Consider the following 20,317-nt stretch of genomic DNA (forward strand, 5'->3'; position numbering starts at 1 on the left):
GGTGAGCATCGTTCTGTAGTTCTAGCAAGGGGGATTGGGTGGAGCATCACGCAGAGCCAGCAACATGTGCAAGCTGGGGATATACACTACAGCTTTTTTAGAGTAGCATTAAAATGGATCCTGCAATGTTTTGCTCCTGCTACTTCTATGGCTCCCTCAAATAAGGACAGGGTTTGACTCATTATGGATGCATCACCCTGCATTGAAGTCAATGGGATATTTGTGTGTGGAGAGCTGGCAGGTTCAGGTATTAAGAACAACACTTCATATCAAAAGAGGGACGTGTGAAGCAGCCAGCTTCACTATGAAAGTTGTTACATGGGCTGCTGATGAGGTACAAGCTAGATTGTGAGCTTCAGTGAATAACTTTCATGACCATTGTTAGTTAATGATAGCTACATATTACTCCCCCCCCAACCACCTTGTATTCTTCCATCTTTCGTGGAGATTCTGTGCCAGCTTCCTCATTCAGTTGTTTGCAATATATTCTGATTGTGCGATTCGCTTGTGAGGGCTGAGGAATTTATGGAGCTTCTTTTAAGAATCTTGTTTATTATGTCCTTCCATGTCTTCTTGTACTGATGTCGTAATAAAGAGTACACAAAAGGGTCTGAAACAGCTTTGCTGTAAGCCAAGCACTTGGAAATGACTCCCCAGTGAGAATTGATGGGGACTACGGAAGATAATTCTACCAGTCTGCCAAGAAACGGGGAAAAGTGTTACTGAGAGAGAGACATAACAACAGTACAGATGGAAACAGAGCAAACTGCTAGTGGCACACCAGTAGGATCAGGGAGAGGAATTTTCTCTGTATTGTTCAGTTCTTAGCAGAGCAAGGGACTACAATTTCAACATAGCACGTTGGTTCTACACACAGCTGCCTTTATTATAAATGGAAGTTACATGCATACTTCCTTGTGCAGGTTATCAGAGGGCCATAACTGAATGACCAGTTCTGTGCACAACAAAACAAACCCACACAGACCAAGTACCTGCTGTATTGTTTTTTTATGTGGTGGTTCTTTATTTTGGAAACCACATTCCCTCACACATAAGCCATATACAGCTGCCTTCTTAGGATCTCAAAGTTACTGAATGATAGCATCAAGGAGGGGAAAAAACATGAGTCCACCTCCCCAAGATCTTTAAACTAAATGCTAGAGGCCAAATTCTCATGTTTTACTCAGTCCTTTCTCAGATAAGCTGCATTTACTGTAGTCTGAAATCCTGAGGAATCATCTCTGGATCTGACCTGAGCAGAAATGTTGACTATATTGGACCACATACAGCCCAGCTGTAAGTAAATGCATTCCACTGGCTTCAGTGAAGTTCCATCCACTCGGAGCAAGGATATGTTTACTGTTCAAGCTTGATTTTTAGAAATATTGATATGAACATGACTTTCCTTGTATGATCTCTCCCATGTCTTTTCTAGTAACAATGAGAAAAGAAAACAAAGAATGTACTTCCTGTTGATTTAGAGCAGGTCCCGTTCAGCGTGGGTCTCACACTGAGCATTTAGGGACCTCACACAAGTCTTATGATTCATAACAGATATTCAACAATTATTCTTTGACTCTCTAGGCCGTATCCTATCTGTATGCCTTTCCTGAGAAGGTGTAGTGCTTTCTTTGATCTCTACTGGATGCTTATTCCTATAAGGTCTTGGTCTAGTAAAAGAAAGCATAAATTTACACTTGGGTTTCTTCAGAAATTATTTTTAATAGTGGTGTATCATCAGCGTCATGTTTATTATTGGTTTTGCTTAGTCACAAGTTAATTAATTAAATGAATACAGTCTTCACTGAAAATTTCCTATTAAATATTATGCTAGCACTTGTGCACAACAAATTAATCTCAACTATTACAAGAACTGTTTTTTCCAAATTGTCCAAAATAATTGTCTAAATATTGTCCTAAAACCTTTTTTAGTATGCTAGAGTTCAACACCAAGAGGAATGCCATTGCTCAGGTGACTGGTTTGCATGTGCAGAATACTAGCTGTAAGTCTACACTGCAAAAAAAAACAAAAACCAAAAAAAACCCCACAAAGAATTACTGCAGCAAGTCTGAGCTCAGCTAAACTAACTTGGGCTTGAACTATTGGTCTAAAAATATCAGTGTATAGTGTTTCTGCTCAGGCTGAACCCCAGATTCTGAGACCCTCCCCGCTCGATGGGTGTCAGGACGTAGGTTCCAGCCCAAGTGGGAATATTTACACTCCTATATTTAGCCCTGTAGTGCAAGCCTGAGTCAGTTGACCTAGGTGCTGAGACTTGTTGCTTCAGGGGTCCTGTTTTTGTCTTTGCAGTGTAGATGTATCCTAGATCTTGAAGGATGGTAGTTCCTGTAATGTTCTCGATAACTTTTGTATATCAGACATTTTGGAAATTTTCTTGTTGTCACAGAGGAACCATATACCTCTTCCAGCTGTTCTGGACCAACTCTTGAGCAGCTTGGCTAATGACCCTAGACAGTAGCAAGTATCATTAGTGTTATCTGGCTCTAAAATAATGGATGAAACATCCAATTTCTATTAAATCTAATGGAAAGATTCCAATTGTCTTCATTCAACATTTGATCTGTCTCTAAGAAAAGGGGGCAATGTAGAAAAATTCATCGCTGAGAGATCATCTAGATGCTAATATTAGAGAGAAGTTCTGAATTAATAAATCAGTCATTTAATGGAAAAAACTTACACGTGCAATATAGCAATGTGATTTTTTCAAAGCAGCGGAGAAAAGAGTTTCTCAGCTAAGTTACTTCATTTTATGCTGATTCAAAGACAGATACTTCATTTTGTGATATTTCAAGCAATGTTGACAAGACAATATTGAATATGTTGCAAGCTTTTCTCTTGAAATGTCTTTGAGAAGCACCAAAGGGCAGTTTTACTTAATATGTGTCCAAAATTGTTGAAAAACAATTGATTTTTCCAGAACAGTATTTCAAAAGATGCATGTCCTGCCATCTGAGAATAAAATGCCCTGATCTGCACTGGGATATTAAATCTTTGCTGAAAGTTTTCAGCAGCAAGTCCCCATGAACATGTATGGCAAATGGGTTTATTGCTAGTGTTCCTGCAGGGGAAAAAAAATGTCAGTATTGTTTCAGAAAGCGTGACTGAGGCGCAGATTTGAAGCAGTGTTAAAAGTAGCTTTGTCTGACTTAATCATCTTACAAATGTGTATGTCTTCTCCCTTGGTTTATTAATCTCTTGCTTAATTCCTCCCTCAGTCATGCTTTTTGAAGGAGAATTGAGAAGCGTCATCAGCCAGAGGTTAGGGCACTGGATTGGGACTAAGGAGACCTGGGTTCCTTAATTGGCTCTGCCACTAGCCTTGGGCAAGTCACTTCACCTCTCTGTGTTTCTCTTTCCCTTCCCACCTTTTGTTTGTCCTGCCTACTTACACTGTAAACTCTTTGGCACTATGCCCTGGTCTACACTACAAATCCACACCCCTGAGTGTTGTAATTATACCGACTTAACCCCCACTGTAGACAGTGCTGTGTTGATAGGAGAGCTTCTCCCATTGACATAGCTACCACCTCTCGGGGAGGAGGAGTACCTATGCCTATGGGAGACTCTCCGGGTAGATGTCTTCACTAAGAATGACAGAGGCACCGTTGCAGTGCTGTAAGTGCACTATGTGTTTGTACAGCACCTAGTTCAAAATCATAGAAATGTAGGGCTTGAAGGGACTTCAAGAGATCATCTAGCCTAGCCCCCTGTGCTTAGGCAGGACCAAGTATACCTAGACTGTCCCTGACAAACGTTCAACCTATTCTTAAAAACCTCCAATAACAGGGATTCCACAATGTCCCTAGGAAGCCTAACCCCAAACCTAACATCGCTTAATGACCCTTATAGTTAGAAAGATTTTTCTAATATCTAACCTAAACCTCCCTTGCTACAGATTAAACCCATTACTGCTTCTCCTACCTCCAGTCTACATGGAGAACCATTGATCACTGGCCTCTTTATAACAGCCCTTAAAGTATTTGAAGACTCTTATCTGGTCCCCTCTCAGTCGTCTTTCCTCAGAGCTAAACTTGCCCAGGTTCTTTAACCTTTACTCATAGGTCAGGTTTCCTAAAGTGTGGTGCTCAGAACTGAACATAGCTCTTCACCTGAGACCTCACCAGTGCCAAATAGAGCAGGGCAATTACCTCCTCTGTCTTACATGTGACATTCCTGCTAATACGTCCAAGAATAGTAGATTTTTTCACAACTGCATCACATTGTTGACTCATATCCAATTTACTTTCCGCTATACCCCTTAGATCCTTTTTGGATGTGCTAGCATCTAGTCAGATAGCTCCCATTTTGGAGTTGTGCATCTTTCCTAATCACAGTACTTTGCATTTGTCTTTATTGAATTTCATCTTGTTGATTCCAGGCCAATTCTCCAATTTGTCAAAGTCATTTTGAGGCTGTATAATGGAGCTACAATCTCAGCTGGGGCCTCTAGACACTACTGTAATGTAAATAATAATGAAGATAGTTCTACGTCTTTTGCACTAGCATTTAAATACTATTTTGTATGGGGGTGTGTGTTTCTTTGTATGAATGGCAAAGTCTCTTAGTGTGATCTTAGATGTTGCAGAAACAGTGAAAGAAAGGGAATTAAGGGGCGACACAGCAGAAAGGTGGACCCCATAGTAGAAATACTCTCCAACATGCCAGTTTTCATATTTTTTTCTTTGTTGTGAAAAACCACTTTTGCCCTCATAGTTTCCCAGTCAATATCATGATGATAAACCTCTCATAAGCCATAGGGGGACTTTTCATTTTAAAATCAGTTGACAAACATGCCTTCAATGTCTGTCTGTCTTCACATTGAACAGTATAACTACTTGCACTCTGTGAGCTGTTACTGTGACTTGTTGCCAATACCATGAATGTTTAGATGTATATGAACTAAGACAATTAAATGGAATCATTGTCCAAGGGCAGCAAGTGAAGACAATGTTTGGCTATTGAGTTTAAACCAAAAAGTGCTGTGCTGTAGATTAGTTTTCCTTTCAAATAATTGCATATTGGCTATTGCATAACTGTCACGTTTCAAATGGGATTTTCTTTCCCACACATAACCAGGACTCCTTCATGTTGAAGATGCCCATTAACAAAATTCAGTTCAGGTTCTCTAATCTTTTCTTCATATAGCCGTTCTAAAATTGTTTGGTAACAAGCTGTATACTTCTTTCTCAGACAGAGGAAGTGCTCTAAAATGTGGAAAAGAGGTCAAGAGATCATATAGGAGAACAAGTCAGTCAAACTCTGGTAAGTAGAGAATACTTTACTGGCTGAGACATTTCATATTCTGATAGCGTTTGATGGAACTTCATTAAATTCAGCGGATGCCTTCAATAACCAAGATGTGGAACTTTGCGTTTGACCCTGTGTCAATCAATTTCATGAATTATAATCAATCTTCCTTAAAAGCACATCAAGTAGACAGTTGGAGGAAGCAATCCAAGATTCAGTGCTATTTTTTTCTTCAATGATTGAGGCCTATTAGAAATCCCGCACTTTTATCAACAGAATTTTTAGTAGTTTATTAAATTATATTTAAGTGTCCTTGAAACTTACAATTTGCATAATACATAGCGCATTATTTTTTGCAACTATATATATATATATATATGCCTGTGTTTTTATTACAGATGTAACATATGTAATAAAATCATAGGCATAGAAATGTATACAGAGCCCAATGCTGAACGTTGTACAATGCACAGACAATTCCATGATGGATATTCAAGACCTATTTGTATTTGTCATCATCTTTGAAGGAAGATTTTGTTTCCCATTGATGAGGGACATTCTATGCATCCAGTTTCAATTTTCATGAAACATTAGAGCCAAAAAGTGACATTTTCAGTGAAGTCGCATTAATATTTTAGTGCCATCTGTAAATTAAATTCCACAGCATCATCTACACAATTGCAAATGCCTTAATGCTTCAAAGCTGTAAAGCTGTATTCCTTGTAATATTTTGTTAATATTTTAGAATTTTATAATTATTAGAAAGGATGTCATGTAGATAATAAACCTTTTAACTTCACTTCCAGTAAACAGGAGAGAATGTTTGTTTAGTTTGAGAATTAAGACATTAATCTCTTAGGCACTCTAGTGAAACCCCTTTGTATTAGTCAAGTCAGTGCATGCCTCTGTGTCTAAACATTTGTTGTAGTGAAAGCTTTTACTGCAAACACACTAAAGAAGCTTAGACAGTGATGTAGTTCCAACATACTTGTTTTTCAGTGCTGTAATCTGAGAACAGTTATAGGAAAAACACAGTATAGAACAGATAGTCTCAAACATTTTATCATTAAATGGTGAGGCAAAACAGATATTTTCTGGGTTTTAGATGATCAGATCAGAACAAATCCATTCATTTTCCAGAATTTGGTTAATACTGTTTCTAGTGTATTACCTCTGTTTAGCCTGAATTCTTATTGTTTTAGTATATGTCGAAATGCTAAGGCCCAACTTCTGCCCTCAGATATTTGCACACAACTCCCATTGACATCAGAATATGACCTGAATAGTTTCTGATTAAATATGTTGTACTGATGAGCTCTTTATTTTCAAGGCTTTATCAGAGAGTTTTAATGCTACATGTTGATTTCTGTGTTAATTGTTGTAAAGAAGTTCCGGGCACGCAGCTCTTCACCTTATTGTTTGGTAAAATAGGAGTGTGTTAGCATGATGTCCTCCTTTTTACAAAGCGCTGTTTTAATAGCCACTGCACTGGATAACCTCCAAAAGCATGAAAATGACTGCTTCTTACTGATTGTGAGCAGTCTTATTAACAGTCAGTCTTGCTTCTTCAGTGTGTGTATGTATCATGACCTGCCATGTTCTGCAAGGAATCAGAGTGACATGTGAATTCCTATAACCTGACCTGTGAGCCCCAGAAGCCTTTTTTTTCTAGCCATTGTCATATCTCCACTTCACATCAACTAAGACTAGATGGCTGTTTTTTTCAAAACTGGCCACCCAAAATTGATTATGAAAATCGAGTATTTATATGCACAAACTGGCAAGTGGGAACCCCTCATTGGAATTCTGTACCCAACTACCCATTTGTACAAACAGGATTTTGTCTGCAAAGATCAGACAAGCAGGTTTGAAAAATGTGATATTGTTTGTTTGTCAAATGTTCCATGATGACATAAGAGAATTCTTACCTTTTTTTGTTTAAAATTTGGGGATTTGTTTGTTAGGGCTTGTGGGCTATTTTTTGCTGATATTATGAGATAATTCATTAATTTAGGGCCTGATTATTGACACACAGAATTTACTCACCTGAGTAAATGTTGAATATTATGAAATAATATGAAGGACCTAGAGTCTGCAATAGGTGCCAAAAAAATTGAAATAAAAAATATTGTTATTTTCCTATTAAAAAGCTACAGATTGAAAATAAAGGGATGTGTGAGAATATCATCTAATGATAGGTATAGCTACATATCTTAATATAAAGATATAAGGAACGGAAGCATAGACTAGCAGCATTATTGCAAATCAAAATATTTTAGCATATAATATAGAAAGGTACAACTATCATATTATTACATTAGTAATTCTAAAAATAGGGACCAAAGTCCTTCAGAAACAAGGAGTATTGGTACATGTCAGTGACTGGAGCTAAGGAGGTTTGTTATAAATTAAAGGGGCTTATTCTTAATAAGCATTTAATAGCATGTTTCTACTTCAGAGCTAAAAACAAACAGTTGCCTCCAGTACTTGTCTGAATCACTGAAAGTACTGGTTTTTAACCCCAATTAGATAAGCTTTTCCTTGGCTAAACCAAAGTTACTTTGAGATCCCCTTATTCTAAACCCAGATCAATCATCACGCCTCATGATTTACAGTTTTGTGGCCTCGATTCAGCAAACATTAACCCACATGCTTAAATCCATCCCTACTCAGCATAGCACGTAATCACATATTTAATTGAAGCATGTGCTTAAGTGCTTTGCTGAATTAGGAATGGATTGCTGAAAGAGGGCCTGAGTGATTAATTTTCTCTTTCCATGCATACCTTATATTCACTCTTTGCTTAGAAAAATGACTAGGTGCTCGATTCTGAAAAGTGTTGAGAACTCTGTTCCCACTTAGATATCTGCCTAACTTTGAGCACTTGATAGATGCATTGACTTCAACAGGATTACTCACATGCTTAAAGTTAAGCACGTACCTAATGAGCTTTGCAAGACTGAGCCATAGGCTACTATGGAGAAGAACCTTAAAAATCACCAGTCTTAACTTCAGTTTTAGTGTAAAATGAAGTTAGCCTCTTGAAATCAGACAACTACTCTAGTTCTGACATTGTAAAGCATGAAACTGAAGACTAAGTGATTGTAATAATCTAAAAAGTGTCAGAATGTGTTGCCTAGAAGATCTTATTGCTGTTATTAAGTGGAATTTATCAATAAATACAGTCACATTCTGTTACTAGTAAACACCGTGTATTTAATGGTCATTATTGTCGTGGGCATAACATCATGAATGACACAAACCTCCAGTTCTGCCTAGAGATTTTAAGCCTTTTTAAAAAAAATAAATATACCAAATATCATAAACATTCCAAAAAATTAACTTAACCTTTTAGGTTGTGCCCACATATGTTGGGTCTGACTTTCCAATAATGTATTTTCACTAGAACACCATTAAGTAATATTCAAGAATCAATTTCCTTCTCCAGTTTCAGCACCAGAATTTGTCTGGAGTCCTTTAATAATGAATGCAAGTTGTACATTCCTTTCCAATATATGTAACTTCAGAATGTTTATCTGGGCTACATGCTTTAACATTTTTATCTCATAGGATTAATTTTATGTTTCCTATAGGACCATTTTTAAAGATAAGATAGCAGATGGAAACTGGCATCTGATCATAAATCACAAGAATTTTTGTTTTAGCTCTGAGCCACAAAAGCTTTGATATTCTGTTTATGATTAAGAGCTCTATCCACTGAGACAAAATTCCCATTTAAGTCTGGTGGGCCAGATTCTGATCTCATTTGACCAGATTCTCATAGCTTTACTCAGGCTGTGTAGTACCTTACTCTGTAAAGCGTCCCACTGAAATCAGTGGGACAATTTGTGCAGTGAACAGCAGACCCATCTGACCCACTGACTTCTGTGGAGTTACTCCTGATTTACTCTGATGTGTATGAGATAAGAATCTTGGCCTATTTGGACTTTCAGATCAAAGTTTGGCCTGTTACCTGACTGAGAATTGGACAGAATAAGAACTATAAAGTATGTAGAATACCATTACTACAGTAAATGCAACCTCTGTCATAACCGTGGAAATGTTTGACAAAAATTTTGATGAGAGTAGGAGACTTGTGGGTTAATATTCTGTTTTCTGATTCGTTGATCTAACTTTTCTGAGTTAGTGCATATGGAATTTCAGTAGGTAGGTTTGAACTTACCTTGTAATTACATAAGGTGCAAAACAAAGTATAAAAGTACCAATGAAGGTACTGATTTTCTTTGTTGCTCGTTGCCGCCGTCTCTTTTGTTCTTCTAGACAACGCTCTCGTACGCTGTGTAACATTTAACACAAACAATGACATGAATCACTATACCAAATAGCAGATTTTAATGGTTTTACTCTTGGAGTGATTTATACAAGTCTTCCCAGAAAACGTTCTAGTCATACAGGACACTACTATCTATTAATTCATTGTATCCCTTAACTCATATCCCCGCCCCCCAACACACACACAATAATTACTGTAAACTCTATTCTTTTATAATGAGATTGGGTCAAATTCATCCCTGGTGAAAGTAGCTATGCCTCTCATTGGAATCAGTGGAAGTTGTACCTGCTTACATCAGGCCTGAATTTGGCCCTTTGTATTCAATGGAATTTGGAAAAAAACCAAAATGGTACATATGGAACACTAGTCTATAGAAAGAACATTTTAAACAAACATATTATAGGAGGGCAGAAAAAAGGAGCTTAGAACTTCCCAAAGCGATAACCAATAAATATTCAGTATATTAATACCTTAGTTAAAAGCAATAAAAATGTGACTGGAAAAATATAACATACTGTGAAAGTTTTGTATGACATTAGAAAGATAATTCTATCACATAGATATGAATTGTATGGCTATATGCTTTATAATTACTTGTACATTTCTGTGCATAATACTAGAAAAAAGTTTGTCATTTTGCAAAACAGACAATTAAATATCAAGTCTAAATAGCTATAACATCCTGAATCCTGGACTGAAACCTGCATGTTTTGTTTATACAGAGTGACTAGACAAATAGAAAGAAATTAACTATATATTTACTTCAGTATAATATTTGCCATTTTAGCACATGAACTGCTCCTTAAAACTCACATTGGGCCAGATCTGGAGGTGATCTGAAACCCTGGTTCTATGAGCTCCCTATGAGTTGCTAAGGAGCTCAACTCATATTGAAATTAAGTAAGTGAGGATCCTCAGCACCTTTCTGAAATGAGCCTTTGGTTTTACTTGGCAAAACTTCCACTGAAATCAATATCAATTTACCTAAATTAGGACTGAGTGTATTTAGGATCCAGTTGAGGCCCATTCTGCTCATCTATACATGGAGAGAAGAGCACTTTCACAGGGCTGCTATGTCTGCACTGTGCATGTGGGTGGAAAGGGGCAGGGAAAATGCTCCATCTCCCTCAATGTCCCAGCTAGCATGACTACATATGCTATGGCACGTAAGGGGTGGCAAAGGCACATTCCCCCTTGAGCAAGGGAAACCAGGAGGCAGATTGGGGCTCTGAGTCAATCTGTTCCGTACTCTGCTCCTGGGGCAGCACAACTGGAAGCTGTTTCATGCACAAGACTTACAGCAGAGCCACCATTGATCCTAAGTTAGGACTTCACAGTTCAAGCCAGGAGCAGCATTTCTGTAATTGTCATTTATCAATAATTTTATTGTAAATGCATTATTGGTTCTCAGTTCCAAACATGTATACAGTAACAGGCATAGGGCTTACTGCCATCTCCGGATTCTGATATCACTTAAGGCTAATGGAACCACAAAGATTTTCATTATCATCTAAGTGTTTAATCCTTTTTTGAATCCTACTAAATTCTGTGCTTCATTGCTACCTTGTGGCAATGAGTTCAAAGGCTTGCCATGGGTTTTGTTAGAGAAAGGATTTCCTTTTATCAGTTGGAAATGTATTCTTATATTGCCAGCTCCCTGGGCATCTTCAGTCACTATTTTTAAAACAAACATGCCAAAAAAAAGTTCCTTCCTCCCTTGAAATATGTGATCCCCACCCCCATTCCTGAAAAAAATACTCCTGCCCAGGATGGGGAGAATCATATCTCAACAATGCCAAATGTGCAAATTCTTTTTTTGTTTTTGTTTTTGTTTGTTTTTTGATCTCTTCAAGGGTAAAAGTGGAATTTTTATACCTTTGGGAAAGGGTTCCACTGGAACCCAGGATTTGCTTTCAGTCCTGAACAAACTGGGAAATTGGATTTTAAATATGTGGCGTTTTAGATCTAGACCATCTATTTTAGGTTATTTGTAGAGGTTTTTATTGCTTCCTCTTTGTCCTGTAAAGCTGGACTCATGGCAACTCAGCCACCTGGCTTTCTAGGTGAAGGAACATAATCCCAAAAAACCCCAATTCTCATCAATTTTTTTAACTCTCTAAAATATTTTTTCTCTATGTGGCATATTTGGAACGATTTAGTATTCAGGTTTTATTAGCACTCAACTGGGACACTGCATATGTCACTCAAGACTTCCCCACTTGTGAGTAACACAACCATCCCAAAGCATGTGATAAACACATCACATCTTAATATATTTTCTTTCACTCTTTTTCTTAGACACATATATATGTATATGTATATTTCCATATGCAAATGCTCTTATATGTATATTAGGGCTGTCAAGCAAGTAAAAAATTTAGATTAATTGCACAATTAAAAAAATCAATTGCGAGTAATCACATGATTAATCACACTGTTAAACAATAATAGAATATCATTTATTTAAATATTTTTTGATGTTTTCTACATTTTCAAATATATTGATTTCAGTTACAACACAGAATACAAAGTATAAAGTGCTCACTTTATATTGTTTTTATTAGAAATATTTGCACTGTAAAAAGCAAAAGAAATAGTTTGTTTTCAATTCACCGAAAACAAGTACTGTAGTGCAATCTCTTTATCATGAAAGTTTAACTTACAAAAGTAGAATTATGTACCAAAAAATGCATTCAAAAATAAAAATGTAAAATTTTAGAGCCTGCAAGTCACTCAGTCCAACTTCTTGTTCAGCCAATCGCTCAGACAAACAAGTTTGTTTACATTTGCAGGAGATAATGCTGCCCACTTCTTGTTTATAATGTCACCTGAAAGTGAGAACAGGCATTCTCATGGCACAGTTGTAGCCGCTGTTGCAGGATATTCACGTGCCAGATGCGCTAAAGATTCATATATCCCTTCATGCTTCAGTCACTGTTTCCAGGGGACATGCGTCTATGCTGATGATGATTCTGCTTGATAACAGTCCAAAGCAATGTGTACTGACACATGTTCATTTTCATTATCTGAGTCAGATGCCACCAGCATAAGGTTGATTTTCTTTTTTGGTGATTTGGGTTCTGTAGTTTCCACATTGGAGGGTTGCTTTTTTAAGAGTTCTAAAAGCATGCTCCACACCTCATCCCTCTCAGATTTTGGAAGGCACTTCAGATTCTTAAACCTTGGGTCGAGTGCGGTAGCTATATTTAGAAATCTCACACTGGTACCTTCTTTGCGTTTTGTCAAATCTGCAGCGAAAGTGTTCTTAAAATGAACATGTGCTGGGTCATCATCCAAAACTGCTATAACATGAAATATATGGCCGAATGCAGGTAAAACAGAGCAGGGAACATACAATTCTCCCCCAAGTAGTTCAGTCACATATTTAATTAACACATTATTTTTTTGATGAGAGTCATCCGCATGGAAGCATGTCCTCTGGAATGATGACTGAAGCATGAAGGGGCATACGAATGTTTAGCATAGCTGGCATGTAAGTATCTTGCAATGCCATCTACAAAAGTGCATGCAAAGCCTGTTCTCACTTTCAGGTGACATTGTAAATAAGGAATGGGCAGCATTATTTCCTGTAAATGTAAACAAACTTGTTTGTCTTAGCAACTGGCTGAACAATAAGTAGGACTGAGTGGACTTGTAGGCTCTGAAGTTTTACATTGTTTTGTTTTTGAGTGCAGTTATGTAACAAAAACAATCTACATTTGTAAGTTGCACTTTCAGGACAAAATGATTGCACAGTATTTGTGTGAGGTGACTTGAAAAATACTATTTCTATTGATTATCATTTTTACAGTGCAAATATTTGTAATAAAAAAAATATACACTTTGATTTCAATTACAACACAGAGTTCAATATATATGAAAATGTAGAAAAACATCCAAAATATTTAATAAATTTCAATTGTTATTCTATTGTTTGAGAGTGATTAAAACTGTGATTAATCACAATTAATTTTTTTATCACGATTTTTTTGAGTTAATCGCGTGAGTTAACTGCGATTAATCAACAGTCCTAATGTGTATATACATAAATATATATACATAGGTTTCGATACTGATGATAGAACTGCACTCATAATCTACCTTTCATTAATGTTTCTTCAGATCACTTGAGATAATTAATTAAGGACATTTCACAACTATGCTACACTCTGTTGGAAAGCTGGTGTAAAGCCATTCATTCTAGTATGGAAAGTTTATGAGATAATGGACTTTCAAATAACCACAATGTGATATATAGAAGCTAATTTTGGGGGGGGAGAGATTTCTAAATTTTCTAGCCGTCTACTCCAATATATAAGTAAGGCAACATGGCTTTATGAGTAGAGAGATGAAAAACAATAGTAATAAAAAATGTAAAACAATTTTTAAAGGTATGCCCTAAAAAAACACATGATCATGTGAAGTGTTTAAAAAGTTTTCTTGGCACTCATTTTGGATGATCTTCAAAGATTACCTGTTGCTTTACAATTCAGGAATAATGTGGCCATCCTTTCCAGCATTATGCACCCTTGTGTGTACATATATATGTATATATATATATATTGGTACATAAGGTCCCAATCCTGAATTATGAACCACAGGGGGCAGAGGGATGTGCGTACATGTTTCTCAGTGCAGGATTGTGGCCTAAATATATTCCATCCAAAAAGAGGAATTGGGCACTGGCAAATCAGGAAATGCTAAGTGAAGGACAAACACTCAGCTTGAACTTTGTACCCCCATTCACATTCCTTAACATATAGTCTCTGTTTGTCGTCATATAGATAATGCAATAAAAACTGGGATTTCGTATAAATCTCATATGCAGGCCATATACTCTACCATATTGTACTGGTGTATAACACAGATGGTGCAAGATTTTGGGAAAATAACTGAATGGAAAGAACCCCTTTGTATGCTGGGATTCACCATCATTTTGACTACAAAAATTTAACATTTCTAGATCAGATTAAGGAGGCAAAGGGGAAAATGAATATTTGTTATGGAAAATAAGAGCTAGACAGAAGGGGCAGGGGAGAGAAAGAGGGAGAGACTGGTTAAGGAGAAAGAAACTGGAGGACAGACGTTATGGAGAAAATGTAGGTAGAAAAGGGGTGATTGGGTGGCATGGAGGATGGAGAGTGACTGAATCAAATGAAGATTGAGAGATGTTGGGGTTACAGTATTAAAAAAATGGAAAGATCTGTGTGTGTAAATATTATGCCTTGTATTGTGCTTATATTGTAACTGTCTGGAGCTCACACTGTCTTTTTTGTTAGTAGCTTGCACCGTGCCTCATAATGGTCTCTTGAGTAGCTGGGATGTTTGAAATGACTGTATTTTCCATCCGTAGTGAACAACAGGTGAATTATTCAGGTCTTGCCAAACAATATATAGATGACTAGATGACACCATTACATCTTTGTGCCTCCTATCTGACGTCTTTTAATCATTCCTAAGGAACTTCCTTTCTGTGGTGGGGGAGTTCTTGCTTTTCTTTCCTTCTCTGTCTTTATTCCCTTTTGTTCTCTCATTCAATTGTCTTCTCAGCTCCAGGTATTTCCCACTTTTATATTCCTGCCATATCTTTTTCATTTTCCACAGTTTCTTTATATTGTTTTTTTTCTCTTCCTTACTCTCTCTACATATCTGTTTCCCCTTACATGTGTTGTTGCAGTTAATAGAATTATAACTGTTATTAATATTGAGCCTAGGAACCACAACCATGGATTCTTGAAGTTTATAGGTGTTACAGTAAGAATAATCATTAATAAATGAGCTATCTAGTGGATGAGGATTAACTGGAGGTATACAGTATATTCTTGACAAATCCAGAATACTATTATAGGGGTGAAAAGTATTCATAACTATGTGTGCTATAATTTGGTGATATATCAGATATCATTGAAGACACTTGATTTCTAACTGTGGACCCAGAATCCTATGTTAAACACTGCAGTTCAAAAGAGTTCATTAAGTATATGATGTATTTATATTGTTTTATTCCAAAAAGGGTATTTCCTACCTCTGAACCTTTTAAAAACTGTTATAAAATAACTACGATATATTATTTTTAGTTCACCACTGCATAAACTAGATCAGAATATAACTGCTATATTCTGTATTTTGTTTTTCAATTTCTTAACCAACTAAGTAGCACTATTTGGAGGAGAGTAAATAATAGTGTTGTCCCTTAAAAATTTCAGATTGCTTTAGATAACTGTCAAATAATTGCAGTATTCAAGATATTCCCACAATAAATATCAGAAAGCACAAGAGAATACGGCTGATACTAAGGTAACCCTGTCCAATTATCTTGCTAGAACTGGAAGATTTTGGGGATTTGGAATTCTAACTCCCATAGACTCCTTTGAAAATCCCAACCTAATTTCTTAGGCCTTGATCCACAAGATAAATCAATAAGAGAACATATATATTTAAAGTTATGCATCTGCTGAAGTGCTTTGCTGGACTAGCACTTTATAGACATATGCAGAGATGATAAGAGGGTCTCTGGCCTTTTTATAGGCTTCATGTCATAGGAGCTGTTCCAGTGTATAACTGATTCATATACAGTAATTCCATCCATTTGTTACAGCAGTGCTGGACAGCACAGCTACAGATCAAAGTCAGCCAATGTTTCTGTTATTTACAACAGGATTTAAAACTCATTTTACTGTGCAATGTGCCGGAATTTGATATAATGGATGGATTACAATTATCACTAATGGACATGACGTTCTCCATGTTATCCTGTCAGTTTGCAAGATAAGGTGTGTAACATTCACAACCACTTTGGATCAACCCCTGGTAACTAGAAACCATTGTTTCAATGTTTTAGTGCAGAAACATTCGCAAGTTAACCTAGGCTAGAGAAAATAATGATAAGTCGTATTATCAATGAGAAAACTTTTCAAAAAACAGAAAATGCTTCATTTGGACACTTATTTTTATAATCTTCTAAATACTGTAGGAACTATTTTAGAGCCCAATACTGCTCAAATAGTCAAGAACAGTGATGACTATTTTAATTGGTCCCAATGTAGCCTATGGCAGTGCTCATGGAAGTAACCATTACCTTTGGTAGTGTTTGCAAGAAATAATACTAAGAACTATTTGGCTATTTTTTATCAACCAAATGGCACATATGGTAGGGAACCCTTATTACTATGGAGCTATGGATAAGGGAGTGATTTATGCTTGTGAGTCTCATTAATGCCAACAGGAGATATTCCCTTATCTGCCCCACATCCTTAGTTGAAAACAACCCTAAATTGTGACTTAAGTGGAAAAAGGAAAGATTTTCTGAGCTAAGGTTTCCATTTTTCTCTCATCTAAGTCAACTGCAACTAAATAGATGGGTGAAATCCTATCCCTTTGGTACTTGGGGACCCAAGACTCAGTGGTACCAGAAATTTGATTCATGTTCTTGTCCCCATGAAGGCAGGATCTTCACCAGTGGGGGGAAACTGTCTTGCCCTTCTGGAGCTCGGCTGCTAGCTAACTGCATGCTGAATATCCTCCCAGCAAGGGGAGCCCCTATGTTTGTCTTGCAGGGATAGAAGCTGAGGTTGATCAATAGCAAGGAATGTCACTGTGGATGACTGGGATGGAACCCTTTCTCCATCCCCACACAGACCTCCTCATCCCTCTCCCCTCCAGTACATTTCCAGACAGATGACCTCCAGTCAACCCACCCAGAGCCAGATCTCCCAGAAAAATCTCTTCCCTTCCACCCCACTCCCAGCTCCTCCCCTTCACCACACCCAGATGGACCTTCCCAGACAGATCTACTCTGTTTATACACCTCCTCCCCTTGTCCACCTCCAGCCAGAGACTCCCAGTCAGACCTCCTTTTCTCAGCCCAGCCCCAGTCAGACCATTTTCTCCCTTCCCCCAGCTGAATGTACCTCTAGACAGACCTGTTCCCCTTCAATCAGTTACTGCGGGTAGCCAGACACACTTCTGCTAGATCCCCTAAGCCAGACCAGTTCCTCTGGGCCCCCCAAGCCCAATCAACCAGACCCATTCCTCCCTACTTTTTCCCTTGCCAGAGCTCACCCGTCTATCCATTCCCACTGTCCTCAGACACCCCAGTCAACCGGACCTTCTCCCACCCAGTCCCAACTAGCCAGACTCCCTACATCCTAAACCAGGACACCGCCAGCCAGACCACCAGACCCGTTTCCTTCCACTGCCACCCACCAGACCCATCTCCCAAGACAGCCCCCAGACAGACAGACTGGAATACCTGCCCCCACCCCCCCGGCAGATCACTCTAGCCTGACCGGCTCTCTTCTATCTTTCCAGCCCCACACCCATCCAGCTCCAGCCAGACCTGGACCCCTCAAGAGTTTGCTTCTCTCTTTCCCATCCTGTCTGCCTCCTCTAGCTAGATCTGTTCCCCTCCCAAACCTCTCCCTCTCTGCTCTCCCCACGGCCAGGCATCTCCCCCCCCACACCCCACCCCTGCCCCTCAGCCAGACACACTCACCCAGCCAGAGTCCCTCCCTTCCTGACTATTGTCCATGGGCTTCTCCCAGCTAGAGTCCCTCTCTGCCAGCCTCCACTACACCTCCCACCCTCCTTTCTTACTGGCCTGGGGAGAACCCCCAGCAAAAATCTGCTTCCCTCCAGACTTCTGTACTGGGCCAGATCCCCCCCCATCCCCCCACAGATCCCCCTAACTACTCCTTCCTCACACGCTGCAAATACCCTCTTCTGAACCTTCACCCCCGCCCCTGCCCTCCTTCAACGCCGCTATGCTCATCTGAGAGTCATCGTCCCGCTGTATTCCAGGGTCCCATTCCTCCCATACCTAGGCGGGATGGGCTGATGGAAGGTCTCGGGGGCAGATGTAACGCCCGTTCCCGTCAGATTAAGGCTGGCACTGAATGCTCTGGTGCGTGGATTTACAGCTGGGGATTCACCCGTGTTTATCTGGTACGTGGTATTGCCTTAGCATGCTTCCTTCGCGGGGGATGAAGTTACTGACTCCGCGCTGACAGCGCAAGGCTCGAGCAAAGGCACTCTGCGTTCGGCCGTCCATTGTCCAAGTTAAAGGGCAGGCTGGATTTCAGTTCAATCCACCTCCCGTGGTACCCAGGCACATTTTAGACTGTCGTTAGCAAAACTTCGGCACGGGCTCATCGGAGCCAAAGGGCAACATTCAAAAAACTATTTGCAATGAAAGTGCTCGCTGCTCCTGTGCACTCCACCCCAATGCAATTCCCTGGACATAAGCCAGGGCCGTTAAATGGCATCGCTTGCCATTATCCCATCTCAGGCGTTATTGGCAGTGAATTTAACAGCAAATGTGAGCGCTACTCAAATAAACATGCTGATTATAAGCAGACCAGGGCTATATTTTAGATTCTCTCCTACTGTCCTCCCTTCCCCAATCCCTCCTTGCCTTCCTTGGGATACAGCTTGGATCCTATTTACGATGCTGAACCCAGTCTTGCTCCTGATCTGGCTTCCTTTGCAGTGGGACCCCCTCATTCATTGAGCATACAGACAATCTCCTTACCTGGGATGGATGTCCACCAGCAGCACCAGTGTCTGCATAGTAATCACGTCAATCCGTTTACAGTGAAACCGTGCCACCTTCAGCACTTTTAGATAGGTGAAACACAACACTACGAGGGAGAGGAGGAAGCTGAGGATGTGAAAGACCCCACTGAAAATCACAAACTGTGTCCTCTCCTCGGATCTGTTGTTGTACAGGGTGCAGGAGGCATAAAGGTGATGGAAACCCACCCAGGAGAGAGAAGCTGCCACTATAGGGAAGGACACAGAGTGTAGCCACGTGTAGCTCAGTATCAGAGCAGCATCTTTGTACCGCATTTTGGAGTGATAACTTAGAGGGAAGACCACAGCTATCCATCTATCTATGCTCAGCGCTGCCATGCTCAGCATGGAGTTCGTGGTCAAGAAAGTCTCCAGGAATCCCACCATGTGGCAAAACTGATCTCCCCCCGGTTGATTCTTGTAAATGATCCCAGCCAGGGTCAGGGGCATGTTCAAGACAGTCATCAACAAGTTGGAGAAGGTCAAGTTGAGGATAAACAATCCCGGGACCTGCTTGCGGATGTCGGCGCTGTACAAGAAGCAGATCAGCACCAGCACGTTGGACAGCAACGACACGAGGATCAGGACCACAACCGAGAAAGCCAGGATCACTTCCCAAATGTTCATGGTGCGTCCATTCACAGGAGGAACATTTCCCAAACTGCACCCAGCGGGCACCCAGCGAACATGGTGCGAGGCGCTCTCACCGCCTCCTCCTCCTCCTCCCCAGCCTGCTCACACTCCGGCATGCCCTCGGTATTTTTAGCAGAACTGCAGTCTCTCCCCCCCTCCCCTCCCTCCGCTGCTTCTTTCCACGTCAACGCTTTCAGAGACGTGCACAAAAGCACTGGGAATGCCCGTCAAACGGCGAGGAGGGCTTTAAAAAATCGGCCGGACTGAACCACTGTCTCCGCTCCTTCCATCCAAAAGAAGCAGGTTGTTCTGAGAAGCAGCTCTCCTGAGATCCCCAATGATCAGTCCCAGCAATTCACCGAGTGCATTTAGACTCTCCCTCCCCTCCCCCAGCCCTTTCGGGCTGAATCTAACCTGCTTTTAGGAGCACAGATAAAACCCCGATTAACTGATTAAAGCGTGCACACTGCTGGTGCTTCGCAGACATTAATGGGTCTGTCGTCCCTCCTCGCCCCTTAGAAAGCTGCAAGAGTGACTAGACTTTCCTCAGG

General features: G+C 39.6%; 1 protein-coding gene across 1 annotated transcript; it reads right to left on the bottom strand.

The window, feature by feature from the left end:
- Positions 1-464: 464 nt before the first annotated feature.
- Positions 465-19,760, bottom strand: GPR26 (G protein-coupled receptor 26). Its single transcript, XM_045022685.1, has 3 exons — positions 19,093-19,760; positions 9,453-9,566; positions 465-696 (listed from the first exon to the last, which is right to left on the bottom strand). The coding sequence occupies exons 1-3, from the start codon at positions 19,758-19,760 to the stop codon at positions 465-467; spliced, it is 1,014 nt and encodes a 337-aa protein (XP_044878620.1).
- Between the last annotated feature and the right edge of the window lie 557 nt (positions 19,761-20,317).

The sequence above is a fragment of the Mauremys mutica genome, chromosome 7 (assembly GCF_020497125.1).
Source record: "Mauremys mutica isolate MM-2020 ecotype Southern chromosome 7, ASM2049712v1, whole genome shotgun sequence".
NCBI classification, from domain to species: domain Eukaryota; kingdom Metazoa; phylum Chordata; order Testudines; family Geoemydidae; genus Mauremys; species Mauremys mutica.